Here is an 18,285-nt window from a genome sequence, read left to right on the forward strand (position 1 = left end):
CTACCTGCACCTCCAAAGCTCACTCATTAACATATTTAATTTGTTTAATCAAAAATGTTTTTACTGGGATTTCACAGCTGAGTGCAGTAACGTCCTGGAGACTTTCCATCACATGAGGTTTGGACAGGCGAGCTGTTTCCCCCTGTGTCCAGTCTTTATGCTAACCTATAAGCTGCTCCAGCAACTCGTGGATCAGAAACTGGAATCAATCTTCTCATCTAACTGTTGGGACGAAGTTAATGTATCTCCAAAGATGTTGAACCACTCCTTTAAGTTTGTTATAAGCATACAAACACTGAGATGTGACAGAGGGACACGTGTTGTTTGCTCATTTAAGTTTTACTTGACATCCTGATAATTCACTGGAAGAGTGGTTGAACGTTTCTGCTTCTAGAGTCACTTCTCACGGTGTAGCCTCTGATTTTAAGCATCTAATCCATTTTGGGTTGTCTGTATTGTCACTGAGGATGTGCATCAGTCAGCTGTCAGTGTGTGGGACAATGGGGCTCCGGCTATTCGGCCTACATGCCACATCCTGTTTGATGACTCACCCGACCCCCAGTCTGGCACCAGTGTTGTCCCGCTGTCCACAGATAAACAGCTGAGTTCATGGTGAACATAATATGTCTGTTTTTATAAAAAATAAAAGTAATCACAAGCAAAAATGAAAGGAGGAAAGTGAACTGCCAATTCTGACGAGTCAACAATGAACCATTCAGATGGCTCAGTCAAATTTTATTTGACTATTTGGGTTACTGCGGCACGCACACACATCAACATCAACACAAACAGGCAAATGTCACATGTTTGTGGTTGTGATGTGGATTCACTTACTGACCAGCTGTTGGGAGTCATCTCTATCTAATCAATTACAAACAGTGGGACTTTCATGCTCATGTCTATAAGCTGCTCCAGTGTGTTGTGCTGTTATTATGGACAAACAGACTCCTCATTCAGGTCAATTATAACTTTAGGAAGGTTTCACAGCTGTTTCGCAAAAATGGTCATGATGCAATGAGTCAGAAAGGTTTATCATCCCAACCCACTTCCCTTTAAACTGCAAAATGTACAGAAGCTTTAATGAGAATCCTCAAATTGTTCTTTTCCCATGTACTGCACCTTCATGCAGATTAGAATCAGATTTAAGCAGAAGTGGGCAGCTGGAGATGTTAGAGTCAGGCACACAGGAAGAGCTACTCATTCTCAATGGGCCGAATTCTCAAGAAAGCATTCTGAATTCAAGGGAAGCATAATGAGAAGTTGTAAACATAACACACCCTATGTATTTAGAAAATCCACCGACAGCAAAACCAGGAGGGCCTCTTACATTTAATGACCACCTGTAGCCTTAAGCAGTGGCTTCATGTTGAAGCTCCTGCCTGGGTTTTGCCTCTGCAGGTTGTACACACATTGTCATCTTTTACGTGTCTAACATTTATGTATAAACAGCCATGTCGCTCATCGCCCCCCGGGAGAAGAACCTGTCCACATGTAAATAAACACACTGTCTGCAGAGAGAGAAACAGTACGGTACAGTAGGTAGAGGCTGAGTGGGACCTGTGTGGGCTTGCCTTAAGGTTTGAACTGGGATTTGCAGCGTTGCAGGTTGTGTATAAAGTGGTAGCAAAGGGCAGAGCTGTAGTAAATGATGTGTTTGGTGTGTGTGTAATGAGACAGTAGTCATTGAAGTCAATATTTTGCATCCTTTTTAGTGGGATTTGAGGTGTCTACTGTCTGCAGGGGAGGTTTTTGAAGCTGGAGAAGGTTTAGAAATCAAACATCTCGGCTAATCTAATCAGCTCTCTTGTGCCACCTTTTCCGAGATTTTTTTTCAAATCCTGTTGGCTCTCTTTTCCAGGAAATTAAAGGGAGGCACCTCTTCCTTGCTGTTATTACTTTCAGTCACACGATTCCTTGCAGCAAATGACAAGCAAACACACTCATGATTCAACTGCTGCTTCAAGAAGACATTATGGGCTGCATGAACTTTGCCCCTGAACGAATAAGAAGGAGTCGCACAACACTGAAAGGAAACTCTTTTAGAAACCAAGTGTGTTCCTGAATGAGCCCAAACACCGTTCAGACTCATCTTTGAGGAAATCCTCTTACAGTCAGAAGCATCTTTATCTTTGCTGCTACTGTCGACCAATCAGTACTTACTCCCTTCTGCAGCCAGACCCATGAATAGCCTGAACACTCCCTCCTCTTCCTCCTCCTCTTCTACTACACATTAAAACATAAAGACGCTCCCCTCGCAGCTCACTCCCCCATCTACAGCCTACATCAGCGCTTCTGTTCCTCTCTCCTGTGTGATTCATCTTGCAAACTGTGAGTTTACTTCTTCCAGTCCACATGCATGCACCCTTTTTGCCACTTTTCGGACTTTGATAAATCTCTTTCTTTTAAACCGTGCAGGATTGCTCAGATGAAGGTTGCGCAGATGGTTTCTCGTTAACAGATTTAATGATCGCTGTGTTTTTGTGTTTGTGTGCTCGTATGGGGACAGTTGAGCCCACGATTGTAAAGTCTGAGGCGATTTGATTTCCAGATGTGGAAAAAGTCTCCGTTCATTTCTCTGCCATGAGTCACAGCAGCCAGTGAAAAGAACCGAAAACAGGGAACGGAGAGGTTTCGATTTATTATGGTAACACAGGCTGTAATTGCATTGTTTATTATGGAGGAGATACTCTGTTGATGTCTGTTGTTATCTTGTGAATGAAATGAAACGCAAAAACCTGCGATAGAAGTGCAGGAAGTAGTAGCTTGGATGTTATGTAATACTAAAAAAAAAAAAGAGAAAAAAAAGAGAGAGATGGAGTTGTGTAAATATTAGGATTCATAATATTAAATCGACATGAAGGCTTCATGGCTTTATTTTCTACATGCACTTCCCGATTAAATAAATAAGAGAAACATCCCATCAGCCTCTAGTCTGACCAGTCAGCAGAAGCTGGTGGAGGCAGCAGATTAGATGAAGTCACTCATTAGAGATGCTCTTCCCAGCAGACCTCTCTGCATTTATCCCTGCAGACCTGCAGTATTGTGTCACACCAGTGTTAGTAAGCCCATAATTCTTAAGCGATCTGAAAACTGTCCATGATGCAGCATTTATTGATCAGCCAGTTACAGGAAGTCCATTGGTGGTTTTTTCTCTCTCTCTGCGCTGTAATCTGAGCTGCATGCCACTCAGCTAACACACAGTAATAATAATATGACTTCAGGTGGTGGTGATGATGTGCGATTGTTTGCTTTGTGTGTGGTTGGTATGGCTCTCATTGTTTTTAATCAAACAGTACAGTGTAATCTTTTATTATCTTACTGTAAATGATACACCGTGCACCATGAGCAGATGTTACAGTGCAGGCCATGATCCACAGCCTGCACTGTGTGTGAGTGTAAGCTGTAACACAAGTGAGAAAGTGGACATTGCCATATCCTGGGCCATTAAAGTTGACGTCAGCCTTGCTGCAGCAATAATCCTGCTGCCACACCGACTTGTAATCTGGTTCTTATGTAATCGGGGGCAACCGTAAATCTCCATAATCTGCCAACTTCAGTGGTGCAAAGGCTCACTCTTACTGTGAAGTTTTTTTTATTTATTTATTCTAACTTCCTTTATCTCTGAACTCCAGGTTCAGAGATACTGAAGAGTGTAACTGCAGCTCACTTAGTTCATAAATTAATTTATTGAGGCAGTTGTAATAGAATAACATTAAGTTTTGCTTTCACTACCTATCAGCTATTAAAACATCAAATATGTGAGTTAAAAAACTAGGTCATGCACGTCTCACTGTGTGTACAGTGGTTATCTCTCTGTTGGCTTATTATTTACTGATTATATATCCACTGATAATGGTTCAAAGTTCTTGCATTAGTCTGGTTTTAGTTAAAAACACAATTTATTTCAGACAATTTATTGGTTTTATAAGCTTTATTTTCAGAAATAAAGATGTTATGAAAAGCTTATTCTCTGTGACATGTGTGACCATATATTCTGGACTTTGACGTGAACAAGGTTCAAAGCAACCTGGAACCATGTATCTCTAGCATTGTTTATGACACTGGTTCATTAAGTAGGAGAAATGTCCCTGCCCATGAAAGACCATCATGTGAAAACTTGAGTGACAAACAGTAATTGTCAGATACAATTAATGTAAGAAAATCATCCAACAATTAATGCATCAAAGGTAATTTTCAGATGTGACAGCAGCAGCAATAGGAGACTACAGGTTGAAAAACTAGTTGGTCTGGTTAGGTCTATACACTGAAAGGCCTAATATGGTAAAGAGGCCTCTTGTTAAGATTACACATGTATTTATATCCACTGTTGGTTAGTCTCTCAGCTGAAACCCACAACTGTACAATAGCATTAGGAAACACATGATGAGGCTGATGCAAAAACACAACTTCCTCACAGTATGTTGGTTTAGTGTTTGCTGTGTGGGTTGGGATTTACAAGATTCCATGTTTTGCAAGGCAAAAATATTGAAATCACATCTCCGTCTTTCTCCACCTTCCTTTCTTTCTTCATCTCATTGTCTCTCATCTCTGTCTTTCGCTCAGAGCCATCATGGTTTCCCATAAGGAGTTTGTGGGTGCAGGAAAGCAGCCGGGGCTACAGGTGTGGCGTATCGAGAACATGGACCTGAAGCCGGTTCCTAAGGCCCTGCATGGCAGCTTCTACACTGGGGATGCCTACCTGCTGCTGTTCACCACCTCAGCCCCCTCATACAACATACACATGTGGCTGGGTAAGACATGGACTCATATTGTGCACCTCTGTATGGGGTAACATGTTAATAATCCAGTTTGTTAGCTACTTCAAATTGAAACTATTTCAGAACGATATTTCTCAACTACATGATGCTAATTTAAGTCTTCCTGTTTATCTTGCTTTATGAAGTCTGTTATCAGGCTGTTTTCAAAACAGGAACAGTCTCGCATTGCATTTGTGAGAAATAACCAACAGCACACTTGATAGCCGAAACCATTTTATTGCAGCATGTTCCCTAAATGCTATTCCTTGTTTTTGTCCATGTTTGTTATTTTATGCAAGGTTTTATTGTTTAACAATTGCCATTTAACGGTTTCACCACTTGTCTCTTTGTGGTTATGTGATGTCCTGAGGTTTCTGCTTTGTATTATATGAGCTCACCAAAGAAAATTCCTATTGTTTAAATGGCAATAAAGTATTGGATCTTAAAGTGTGAAAACATACAGTTGTTCCTTATTGTAGTCAGTTACAAACCAAAGTCAGTTCCCCCAAAGCCTATATACATATCATGCATGCACATACATGATACAATGTTAAACATCCATGCATTGTGATACTTCCACTGATACAAACACCCAAACAAAGGCACTAAAACTCTATTTGTATTCTGTCTAACAAAAGCAGTTAAAACTTTATTTTCACTCTAGCTGTGTTTTTCAAGGGAGTATAGATCAAATTAGGTATCTGATCTCAGTGCTGAAACATCCTCTGCCGTATGAGTCGCTGAATATTTCTTCTCTAAAAGTGAGACCAGGTTGTGAAATTCCTCTCCACCACACAGTTCTCTCTCTGCTCTCATTGTAGGCTCACTTCAGGCCAGTACAGAGCGAACGATGACATACAACTTTAGCTACTCCAAAATTGAAGGGAAAGTCTTCTCAGGCACTGTAAATTTTCAGTTACATAACAAAAAAGAAACCACTGCATGATTCACATCTGGATTACCCCTGCAGGCCACAAGAGACAGGCACCAGTCCCTGCATGTTTGTAGTTCTCCATGCCAGTTCTCCTCCAGTGCCAGCACACAGACACAGTTCCTTTAGTTCTCTGCTGCCATTGCAACCATCTGTGAGTTGAAGAAGAAATAACATGAGAATATAATTAATCCCTCTGTCTGGGATCGATGTTAGTCATGCAGAATTATAGAATAGTTTTATCCATGTTTTGTGCCATCTGACGGTAATGGCAGGATACAAAAACGCCTCTGCTGCAGATGTGGTTTATGTGATTCAAAGCCTCCAGTCCTGACTCAGAGGTCCCATAAGGTCCCTGCTGAAACTAAAGAGCTGCAGTTTGCTCTGCTAATGTAAAATAACTTTGAGCTTTTGTGAGAAACCAGATCCTTGTGCATTGATGTGATGTAATTATGAAAATAACTGTGAAAAAAGACAGTTTGACTCTGTGTGTCTGTTTCCTGCAGGGGACGAGTGTTCCCAGGATGAGAGTGGGGCGGCGGCCATCTTTGCCACACAGCTGGATGACTTCCTGGGTGGTGGGCCGGTGCAGTACAGGGAGGTGCAGAATTGCGAATCCAACACCCTACTTGGTTACTTCAAGTCGGGAATCAAGTACCAGGTGAACTTCACTGTAGAATAACTTCAAACAGGTGGTGTCACTACCTGAATGAAAATACTCTAGACCAATGGTTCCCAGCCCGGGGGTCGGGCCCCCGGCCAGGGGTTGCGATATGAATCTAAGAGGTTGCAAGATGATCTCATGGGTAGTAAATAAGAAGCAAATTTTTGCAGTTCAAATATAGAGAGCGACCCAGTGAGAAGGCTGAAAGAGACACGCCTCTAATTATTGATACATCTATTCTGTGCGATAAAAGTGCCAAAAGATGTGTTATTCAACAGAACTGCATGAAAAATGAAAGCAATACAGGTGGGAAATGAATGACGTACAGCAGAAAATGTGTAGAGTAGCCTACCTACTGCAACACACCATGACAAACTGAAAGTAATAACTAAATGTATTACATTTGCCAAATTTACGAGTTTCATTAATTTAATTTACAAATAATTTAAAATTTGTCAAATTACTTGTGCGCAGGTTTTGCTCTGGTGGACAGAGATCTGATCTTTTTAATGTGCTCTGGTTTGACAGGCAAATGAGAGCACATTAAAAATAACAGGGGTAAACGCAAAGGCAAACACAGATCTTATTTTGATACCAGGTATAAGTGGAGTGTCATTGTCACCACCTGATTTAATTTCCCCTTCAGGATAAACTTTGGTAACTTTTATTAGCACACCAACGCACCAGATTAAGATGGTGAACATTGTATGCACTAAACACCAGCATGTTAGCATTGTCATTGTGGGTGTGTTGAATTTAGCATTCAGCTCGCAGCCCTGCTGTAAGTACAGGCTCGCAGAACTTCACAGAACTAACATTGCACAGTTTTACCTCTTTAGATCAATTTGAGAGAGGAAATCTCTTTCCAAATGAACAGCACACAGTTGAGTGGTCATGAGTAGACATGTCTGTGTATTAATGTTTAAAAGGGCTGGGGACTGTTGCTCTAGATTAATGACTGCATGAATAAGTTAACTTTAAAGCAATGTGTTTGTACTGTGTTTTCTGTCTGTGGTCTAAATATACACTATAAAATATATAGGAAGAGGTTGCACTTACAGTACATATCTCACAGCATAAACACTGAAAGTTATGATGACACAAAACATAAAAATGGTGCAACAGTCTCAGAACTCTCTTTGACCAAAATATATCTACAGGGTTTAATGATTGTCTGCATCCCATGAACTTTGCCATGCAGTTGAGCTAATGAGTCTGAAGTTCAGAGGAGACACAACATTCCCCACAACACATCCTAGGGTGTGTCTGACTGACTGTAACCGAGGAAACCACCCTGTTCAAAAGAGGGCATTTTGAAAGACTCAGGCAAGGCAACGTTTTTACCAGGCATCTGTTTCTCATTGCCAGGAAAACCATCCAAACCCCCTTCTGGCTTTAGTTGGATGTAATTAGTCTTGTTTACTACTTTTGCAAAGTTGGAGGATGGAAACTTTGTTCTGCACATGTGCAGAAACAGTTCACACACACACTTGCAGTGTTCTACAGAAAAGGAGCAAGAGGCCGAACTAAACCTCATTATCTCTTCATAGTTTTGGTAACTCCGCTGTAAGGACACAATCCTTCCATTAGAATAAACAGAGCCTGCATTGTTGCCATGGAAAATTTGACTGGCTCTCTCTTGAGAATCACAAAGATGAACGAAATGAATGTGGTTTCCATTTTGAGGCCTAGCCACTCCTCCAGATTCTAACAAGACCCTGTGCCTTTGTGGGTAAACGCTAAGCCCTCAATAGACATTTTAAGAACAAGGAAGTCCCTCTTTGTTTTTGCTCACATGACGTGACTGAGGTTGATCACAGCTTGAGTTTCTACATGTTGAATAACTCATGAAACATCATCTATCATAGCAGCCACATTGTTTGTTCTCCAGCAGAAAGTGTGTCTGTTGCTCATTTGCAGCATTTTATTTGCATGTCTAGTAAATACCTGTTTTGTTTAATGGCTTCACCAAGGACGGCACGTTACGAGACAGTCCTGCCTCACAGGTACACCACTGTTTCACAGAACAGACATGATCCCGTTTCCAGAAGCAGGCATCATGTTGGTTTCATTTTTCCCCATTTGACAAGGTTTATTGGCTTTGCTGTGATTTATAGTACATGTTAAACTCAATATTTGGCAGCACAGTTTACAGCTTTTTGTCCTTCGAGGTTTTTTTGTTGTGTAAAAATCATTTCACCCTCACTGTGCAGCAAATGTTGAGCTCTGTGTCTCATGAAATCATCTGAGTCCTCACATCCTCCCTCAGACCTCTCACTGTGACCTACATATAGTGGTTGTAAACCAAAACTGTGCACATGATGTACAATTTGTGACTTTCTTTTCCCTTTACTGTGCTCATGTACACATTTCAAATGGAGCTGAGATTTTAGGAATGTTTTCTCTGAATATTACCTCACTTTAATTATTATTATTTTGTCACAGAAAGGGGGCGTGGCCTCAGGTTTTCAGCATGTGGTGACCAATGATATGAACGTGAAGCGCCTGCTGCACATCAAGGGTCGGAGGGCCATCAGAGCAACAGAGGTAGACATGTCCTGGAGCAGCTTCAACAAGGGAGACTGCTTCATTGTTGACTTGGGCAAGGTGAGCTGGATTTGATCTGTTTTATTATCTGTGGGTGCATGTGTGGGTTTATGTAGCTTGATGTCATATCCATATACTCATATAGCTCACCTACTATACTCTCATTTATCTGCACTGTAATAGATTTGTTTACTGAGTTAACACATTAAACAGTTTCTGTTTCTGGTGAGCAGCTGGCACCTGTCATGGCAGCCATTAGTGTATGTGTGTGAATGGGTGAATGTGACATGTAGTGAATCAAACCCCACCCCAAATACTAATTATTGTCAACAGCAATAGCCATTAAATGTATTTATATCATGTAATTACCTCTCTTTGTAGTCAGCTGGTAGTAGTTCAGTAGTTTGGCTGCACTGTAAACACAAATATTCAGAAACGGTTACCACCAGTAACCACAGTTGTCATCAAATCAAACAGGACTGAACTCTTAAGTATTAATTATAATACCATAATAACTTTGATATCCAATTCTTGTCTTTCCATCTCATGCAGGATGTCTATCAGTGGTGTGGCAGCGAGTGTAACCGCTTTGAGAGGCTGAAGGCCTCTGAGGTCGCCATTGGCATCAGAGATAATGAGAGAAACGGCAGAGCAAAACTGCACATAGTGGAGGAGGGGGATGAGCCGGCAGCAGTCATAGAGGTGACACACACGCGCGCACATGCACACACACCCACCCACCCACCCACACACACACACACACACACCCACCCACCCACCCACACACACACACACACACACACACACACACACACACACACACACACACACACATTCCTGAGCTCATTTCCTTCCCTGTCTCACCCACACACTGAAGTTTGCACCTCAAAGGTGACCACTTGTGAGCAGAAGCTGTATATGTTATTGATGCATTTCACGGCTGGTGAGTTAGTCATCGTGGGAACGAGTGGACACAATGCTGTCCTTTGTAATGTGCTGTTAATGTGCCAACTCTGTGCCAAGGCGGCATTATAAACACGACAACTCTCTTTACAACTAGAGAGGAGGGTAAACTTGAGAGAGGCCTAATGAGGGAGAGTGGGAGGGGGTCGGTTTACAGAATATATTTTATATTAATCAAGATGTTTTTTAATCTGAGAAAAGCTGTAGAACACAGTTTAAAAAACAAATCACTATCAATATGTTGTGTGTTTATCTGCATATGAAAAACAATATTGTAACTGTTAGCACAGGTGATAATTATGACAAAAAAACAAGAAGCACAACAATTGATTCCTCTGGTTGTACAGGCTCTGGGGCCAAAGACCGCCATTGCACCCAGTACTCCCGATGATGAGAAGGTGGACACCTCCAACCGGAAGAAGGGTGCCCTCTACATGGTGAGTCATAAAACTGAAAATTAAACTTAATTTATATATAAGTGACCTAGATTTCTGGGTGGATTATAAAATGTCATAACCCAGATTACAAAGGGATATTTCACTAACAGATTGAAATTTTACTTAATTATGAAAAAAAATAGTGCTGCAATCTTGTGGTATTGAAGTATTATAGCCTGGATTCAGTCCACATGAATTACAAAAATGCCCAAATATTTCAGATGTTCATTGAGTTATTAATAACTAAATATGACATGAAAATTAGACTATTTCCCAGGTTTTAGGGCTGCATTGATTAAAGAAAATTCCACACTGCGAGTCCATGTATATACCTCATATGATAAAGTCTGCACTACCACTTTCTACAATTACCAAATATACGTATATATAATTTGGGAAAAACAAGTTTGAATATTGTAACAAATGAAAATCTTTTGAGGATGTTACGAGCAGAGCTGGTAGCTGATGCTGTCGCTTTGCTTCGTAGATCTCTGATGCATCTGGTTCGATGAAGGTGTCTGCCGTGGCTCCATCCAGTCCCTTCAAACAGGCCATGTTGTCTCCTGAGGAGTGCTACATCCTGGACAATGGGGTGGACAAGAACATCTTTGTCTGGAAAGGTGCTGACCGCATCACAGACTTAATAACACAGCGGAAAATGATTTAAAACAAAATCCCAACAAGCTTTCTTCGCTACCCTCACCTTTGTACTGCATAAAATTATAAACATGCCGGTTCAAACACACACAAATGTTTTTTTTAAATTCTGGATGTGATGATATTGCATTCATTTACACAATTTGGTTTTGGTACTGCTGAGCTAGAACGGACAAATTTACAGTAATTCTGGTCGAGATCAGTCTGGAGGTGTGATGAGATTCAATAAAACATCCGCAATGGGACGAGCCCTGTTGCCAATCCGACCACATGCCTGCCTTCACTAACCTCTGTACTTATACATATTCATTGGGTAGTTTATTACACAAGTTCTCTCTCTAAGTAGCATAAAGGAGAGACAAATCGCCTTCTCATCATGTCATGTCTTATCTGACTCCACCCAGGTCCCAAGGCAAACATGTCAGAGCGTAAAGCAGCAATGTCAGCAGGTCAGCAGTTCATCAAAGACAAAGGCTACTCCAATAAGACACAGGTAAAACTGTCATCTTGTTTCCAGATAATTAGTGCGATTAGTGCAAATTTCCCTTCTGTTGGGAAATTGGTAAAGAAAATTAAACAAAGGCTAATATCCCTCCCTGACCTGTTTCACCCGCAGATCCAAGTTCTTCCTGCGGGAGCTGAGACGACTCTCTTCAAGCAGTTCTTCAGCGACTGGAGGGACAAAGACGAGACTACAGGCCCCAGCAAGGGCTACGCCATTGGCCGCATAGCCAAAGTGGAACAAGTGCCCTTTGATGCCTCAAGCCTGCACTCTAACAAGGCCATGGCAGCCCACCACGGCATGGTGGATGATGGCAAAGGCAAGGTCCAGGTAAGAGTAAGCCTACTCAAGTTTTGAGTTATGCTTTGTAAAAGCCAGATGGATACAACATTGTGGTAAAGTTGAGCAAAACAGATCGTAGACTGGCTTTCAGATTTGGCGTGTCGACAACGGTGAGAAGGTTCCTGTGGATCCCTCCTCCTATGGTCACTTCTATGGTGGAGACTGTTACCTCATCCTCTACAGCTACAGAGTGGGTGGCCGCGAGCAACACATCATATACACCTGGTGAGTATAAAAAGAAATAGCCATTCAAACATGTATGTACAGTGTAATACTGTATGAGTTACGTGCAGAGTGTGTGCTAACATTACCCCACCACAGCCGGTGTACGACCACATACACACCAGCAAATGACATACAGACTGTGTGTGTGTTTCTGTGTCAGGCAGGGGCTGAAGTGCACACAGGATGAGCTGGCAGCCTCAGCGTTCCTCACTGTGAAGCTTGATGACTCAATGGGAGGAGCCCCGGTTCAGGTCAGAGCTTGACACTGGCACACTACTCATCTTTACATCCTGTATAAAAACAAGTTCAGATTCTTGTACAGTCACACAGTAATCCCCAGTATTTGATAAAACAAACATTGGACTTGTTTTTTTGACTCAAGAGCATTAAAGGTGGAAAAATCCAATATAATGACAAATACCGTGATATAAAGTGAACAATACATCACAAGTAATGTAACTAACATTAGCCATATTGTGGGTTTGCAAACTATTGCTAAAGTTTCTGCTGCACAGCTAACATGCAGAAAGGACGAGACAGTTTACCAGAACCAGCACACCAGCTTCAACTCTCACTATTACAGCTAACATCATCATTATGTTTACCTTCTTAATAATTAGCTCACAAAGCTTTGTACATAAAGTTGTTTTCTTAGGTGCTATAAATCAGGGGTTCCTAACTTGGTGTTGCCAAAGCTTTAAGGGGGTTACACAGCTTTCTAGATTAAGGGGTGTAAGAAATATATATCTCAGCATTTCATTAATTTCTATAAAAACAAAAAACTAAATGAAAGTTTAAATTATCATTTATGATCTAAACTTTGAAGACCTGAACACAAGCTATATTCACAGAGACTCTCAGCCCCGCCCTGCGTTAGAAAAGTACGCAGTTAAAACAACCAAAGAGCTGGGAGTGTCAGGGAAAGAAAACACTGCATTTGTCAAAATCGAAGCCTATTAAGCAAGTATGGATGTTATAAATAATAATAAAAACAACATAATTCAGACAGGAAATTGTATTTAAGGTTGGATATAATCTACTCAAAAAAAATTGCTCTTTGCACACAAATTTCCTTCCTGCAGTTACTGTGTTCACTGTTTGGGTTGATTTGACAGTTTATCAGTTGTTGTTATGTATTGAATAGGATATGAAATATTCAGAAAAAATGTGACTTAGTCAGTGGTCATCAGTTTACTCAATAATAGAAAAAGGGGTCTCTTAAAGTAAACGTTGGAAACCACTGTTATAAATGATGAGTTTAGTAGCTCAAAGAGAAAGAGGAGCGCTGTAGAAAGCTGCTGCTGTTTTATTTAAGCTTCTCAGATCTATTAAACCTCATTATTACATAGGATTAAAATAAAAAAACAACCAACCCCAGACAACCAGCAGAGGGCAGTATCACTGTAATGTTCAATTTGATACCGCTCTACTCAAACTACTGCACTTCCATTCATAATTGTTGTGGGAATTACTGAGTGTCCCTAAATAATATTATAAGTACGGTCTAGATTTACTCTATATGAAAAGTGTCCAAACATAACTTCTCTTGTGATTTGGTACGAATAAAATTGAATTGGATATAATTTGACATGCCACATAATAATTTCAGGATTTACAACGTCTTTGTGGTCGTAACTGAGTTGTCCAACAAGTGCTACCTTGCGTCCTGCTGACATATGTAGAGTTTAATTTAATATGTTGTTAATTGTTGATACTCTGAGTGATCCAGGCATCCAAACAAACCCTCACCAATAATGATGACATCAAACAGTATCAGACATGTCTTTTTTTCTTTCCTTAAAATACCATAACTACCCGTATGGAGGCCCCTTTACTACATATTACGTACACTTAGATACGTTTATTCATGATCTATTCTGCTGTGTAAATGTACTCTGATTCATTGGTCATCCATTGGTTTCTGAAACTTGACTGAGTTGTGTAACAGGTAACATCAAGTCTGCCTTAATTTAAGTCAAAGTCCATGCAGATGTCCTTTTCAATGTGATTGATCACACAACTCTTTAACAGAAATTAATAGAATCAATGGTTGCTGGAAAGAAAGGAAAAATACATTTGAAAATCTAAAACATAGAAAGCATTCACTGTTGTTCATCAGAGATGTAAAGTATACAAAATGTATAGTCAAAGAGCTAAAACTTATAAACATATTGGCACGGTCCTTTAAATCTTCACACAGGCTGACTGTTAATTAGACGCACAGACTTTTGATATTACTGGATATGCTCTAAACTAGAATAGTCACCAACCTTCATGCTGTTTTTTTAATGACATAGGTGAGAGTGACTCAGGGCCAGGAACCTGCACACCTGATGAGCCTGTTCCAGGGCAAACCTATGATCATCCACAGCGGAGGAACGTCACGCAAAGGTGGACAGTCGCAGGCCGCCAGCACTCGCCTCTTCCACATCCGGCAGAGCTCTTCCCGCGCTACCCGGGCCGTGGAGGTGAGCTGTCTGCCAGTACATGAACTTCAGTTGTTGTCAAATCCTTGTGGGAAACTGATTTCTACCTCTCACCGGTCTACATGTTTCCTCAGGTTGAGGCCTCTGCTTCCAATCTGAACACCAACGACGTGTTTGTGCTGAAATCCCCGAACGCCCTGTTTGTCTGGCGGGGCGTGGGTGCCAGTGATGAGGAGATGGAGGCTGCCAAACATGTGGTAGGCTACCTGGGTGGCACTGCCAGCCAGGTTTCTGAGGGCAAGGAGCCAGGTGGGTGTTCTCTGAGGGGCAATTTAATGTAATATAACAAGGGAGAGGACAAATTATTAGGTTATAATGGTTGTTACTACTTACTTATCCCTCATTTATACATATAATACAGTATTTATTCCTTTATTTATCTGTCAAAGGTGATATTTTAGGGGATATCGTAGACAACACTGGTCTGATTTATGCAATTAGAGAGGAAGGGTGCATCCTCACTCTGTGTGAACATTATACTCATTAGCCTAATGGCTGAGCTGTAATTTAAAGCTGAAAGTTATATGTAAATGAGTTACACAATCTAATTACTACATGCTGTATGTTGCCATGCAGTTCAAGTTAATTACACTGATTGGCCTGATAAGACATAACTGCTGCATTTCTGGCCTGGCTTTAATTAACCTTGGAAACGTGATGCAGCTTGTTACAGACTGGGCCAAAGAGCAGCTGCATCAGTCACAGTGGAGGATGTGATTGACTTCCTGTTCAGACAAACAAAGCACCAAATATGGGACAAGCTACCTGGAGCTGATGACTGTTGTATTTTCTTCTTGCCCAGGTGATTTCTGGTCTGCTCTTGGTGGCAAGAAGGAATACCAGACCTCTAAGAGTCTGCAGAATGTGGTCAGTCCCCCACGTCTGTTCGGCTGCTCCAACAAAATTGGCAGACTTGTCGTAAGTCCCGTCAATGCTACAGATGTGATATTTGGATTATCAACACAGTTATGTTAACATTGTAATATAAAATGACCTGCACTGTCTCTCAGGTTGAAGAAGTACCAGGAGACTTCACTCAGTCAGACCTTGCCACTGATGATGTCATGCTCCTGGATACCTGGGACCAGGTAAGATGTGCTTCCTCCACAGTTGAGATAGATGGATACATACTCTTAAAACTCTGCATAACTGGGTGAGTGTTTTTCTCTTCCCTGCAGATCTTCCTTTGGGTCGGTAACGATGCTAATGCAGAGGAAAGGACTGGAGCTCCCAAAATAGGTAACCCCACACAAAGAAACCAATATACCACCAAGATCATACTGTCTTGTTTCAGATAGCACTATAGAGTCATAGTTGTTGGGTCCTACATCCTCAGCAGAATGACAATAAACTGTTTAATGTGAATCCCAAAGCAATCAGTCACAACTTCACTTTACAGTACAAATACAGTTTATTTCTTTAAGATCGCCATTTAAATGCACTAGCACTATAATATGACACATCACACTATCAGAGTAGTAGTGAATGCGGCTGTCGATCCGTCAAACCTGGACAGTAGAGTACTTTTATTCAAATATGTTGTTATATGTTTACTAATCTGGAAACTCTCACAGTATTAACCATGTACATCCAACACAGACACACTAATGAGGGCTTTTCACACCTACTGAATATACATGGCAGGATTGTATGTATGATGGGGCAGTATTAATCTATTTACATCTCATTAGGTGCACATTCAGCTACAGCATCATTCCCCTTGGGGATTAATAAAGTATATCTTCTTCTTCTTCTTCTTCTAAAGCTGCACTAATCAATATTTTTATATCAACAATCAACAAAAAAACCCTTGCAGTGACCAACCCAAATAATATGTTGCTTTTTAGCCTCTTTAGGTTTATTGGGCTATTGCTTATTACAACTTTACTATGATTCACTCTCATAAACCCCATTTTAGTTGCAGCTGAAAGCTGTTTTCAAAATAAAAGCACTTTCAAAGAACCACTACCCGACCAGCACCAAACATCAGACACAGTGGTGACCAGCTGGTGAACACAGTGGAGCATTTAGCAGCTAAAGAGTTATAGATATTTCCTTCAGGAGTTAGATCTGAAGGGAAAGTGAATATCAGACTTGCATTTGCCAAGTGGCCACTACTCCATGTGTTCAACATATAAGCATACAAGGCTATTTACAACCAAGTGGCAAAAAATGTTTATGTTTCCATCCAAAGTCTGTGTCCTGCAAAGTTATTCTGTTAGATTTCTACATGTTCTCACTTCCTGTCTCCTGTGTGTGTCTGTCTTTCTATCCATCCCTTCCTCTGTCTACTTCCTGTCGTGCAGCAAAAGAGTATGTGGACTCAGACCCGTCTGGTCGCAGAGGACTGCCCATCACCACCATCAAACAGGGAGCAGAACCTCCAACTTTCACCGGCTGGTTCCAGGCTTGGGATCCCAAGATGTGGGAGACGGACCCATTGGACAGAATCCGAGCACGTTTCTGAACACAGACCTCCAGGCTCTCTCTACCAATCTGACTCCTTACCTGCCCAGCACTTCCTGTTGCCATTTTGTCTTTTATCTTAACTCCGATTCCCTAAGTGCCAAAACCAATGTTATCACTGTTATCAGGTTGAATGGCTGCCTCAATGCCTTGGTCACGGTGCAGTGCATCGGACTTTGTTAACAGGAACGCTTCACATCGGTAGTCACATGGCTTCCTGTAGCAACATTATCTTTAATTGATAGAAGTGGTTGATTGATCTGTTGCATCCAACAGCTTGTCGCCTTCGCTCTTTATCTAAGCCCCTCATATAAACAGGATATTAGGAAAGGAAGCCATTTTAGACAGCCGGTTCCTCTCTTTCACAGCTTTCACTGTTCAGAAGACACCATCATGCGTTCCTTTCTGTCTGTCTTCAGTCTTTGTTTCATAATGAACAGTTTATCCCATTACTATGCTCTGTCTACATGTGTTGTTGATTGGTACTACAATGTTGTACACTTACTAGAAGCTGCATGCTGCTTTTTTTTTTATCATATTCTGTGCTTGTGAATTTTAAAAAGGCGTACAGCGGTATGTACGTGTGTCACTCTTTATTACTTGACCCTGAAATGCTCACATGGATGGCTTTTAAATAAAACTCCCAGTGTTTCAAACCTGTGTTTTGTATCTGCACATTTTCAGTGAGTAAAGGAATCCAATTAATCCTGAATGTGCACCAGCAGCATTTATAATCTGAGTCCAATCTACAGAAACTGTCAGACGGTTTATCAGCCAGCTCTCACTGAGTTTCTCTCTCGGGAAGAGAGGACGGGATGTTGGTGCAGCTCGGAGCATCTGTCTAAGTAGGAAGAAGACATGAAAGCTCAGTTCACAGCTGTGCAGACACACCGGTTTCTCTGAGAAGAAACAGCAGCCAGAAATACAACCAGGATATTTATATATCCTCCAATGAAATTTGTGAATTGAGACATTGAGCGTTGTGTAATTTGTGGAAACCCGATGACCTAAATCCATTCTGTGAGGGACAGAAAACAATCCAGGCAACAGTTTTTAAAGGATGTTTAAGTGAGCATTTTAATCATTTACCTGTGTAATTAAAACACACTTAAAAGGACTTTAAAGAGACAGAATTACCACATACAGACAAAGAGTTCATCTAAACATGCCAAAAATATTATTAATATTAATATTACAATAATATTCAGTCTCAACATCATCAGTTTTAGGGAAATGTAAAAACAACCTCATTGGGGTGAGACAACTCCAGCTTTTTCAAAATTAGTTTTTTGGGGGATTTGGGAAAAT

The 18,285-nt window shown here is 41.0% G+C and overlaps 1 protein-coding gene and 1 long non-coding RNA gene across 3 annotated transcripts; one reads left to right on the plus strand and one right to left on the minus strand.

Moving 5' to 3' along the window:
• The first annotated feature begins 2,168 nt into the window (after positions 1 to 2,168).
• scinlb (scinderin like b) lies at positions 2,169 to 17,633 on the plus strand. 2 transcript variants are annotated; one of them, XM_051405848.1, is made up of 17 exons: positions 2,169 to 2,328; positions 4,564 to 4,751; positions 6,195 to 6,349; positions 8,798 to 8,959; positions 9,452 to 9,601; positions 10,210 to 10,299; positions 10,787 to 10,919; positions 11,361 to 11,449; positions 11,573 to 11,788; positions 11,880 to 12,025; positions 12,186 to 12,276; positions 14,323 to 14,493; positions 14,586 to 14,760; positions 15,314 to 15,429; positions 15,522 to 15,599; positions 15,690 to 15,750; positions 16,818 to 17,633. In XM_051405848.1, exons 2-17 carry the CDS (start codon positions 4,571 to 4,573, stop codon positions 16,976 to 16,978), a joined length of 2,175 nt encoding a protein of 724 aa, XP_051261808.1. In that variant the 5' UTR covers positions 2,169 to 2,328; positions 4,564 to 4,570; the 3' UTR covers positions 16,979 to 17,633. The 2 variants fall into 2 exon arrangements, with proteins under 2 accessions (XP_051261808.1, XP_051261817.1); XM_051405857.1 differs by having other exon boundaries at positions 11,892 to 12,025.
• LOC127366767 (uncharacterized) lies at positions 4,975 to 9,520 on the minus strand. Its single transcript, XR_007885392.1, has 3 exons — positions 9,407 to 9,520; positions 9,269 to 9,312; positions 4,975 to 5,840 (listed from the first exon to the last, which is right to left on the minus strand). It is a non-coding gene; the product is annotated as an uncharacterized LOC127366767 (long non-coding RNA).
• Positions 17,634 to 18,285: the final 652 nt, after the last annotated feature.

Source organism: Dicentrarchus labrax, unplaced genomic scaffold (assembly GCF_905237075.1).
Source record: "Dicentrarchus labrax unplaced genomic scaffold, dlabrax2021, whole genome shotgun sequence".
In the NCBI taxonomy this organism is placed as follows: domain Eukaryota; kingdom Metazoa; phylum Chordata; class Actinopteri; family Moronidae; genus Dicentrarchus; species Dicentrarchus labrax.

Excerpts from the sequence above, each read along its gene's own strand:
- scinlb (XM_051405848.1), top strand. The coding sequence starts at position 4,571 with ATGGTTTCCCATAAGGAGTTTGTGGGTGCAGGAAAGCAGCCGGGGCTA. Across the intron at positions 11,450-11,572 it reads GCTACTCCAATAAGACACAG|ATCCAAGTTCTTCCTGCGGG; the intron begins GTAAAACTGTCA and ends TTTCACCCGCAG. Across the intron at positions 15,430-15,521 it reads ACAAAATTGGCAGACTTGTC|GTTGAAGAAGTACCAGGAGA; the intron begins GTAAGTCCCGTC and ends ACTGTCTCTCAG.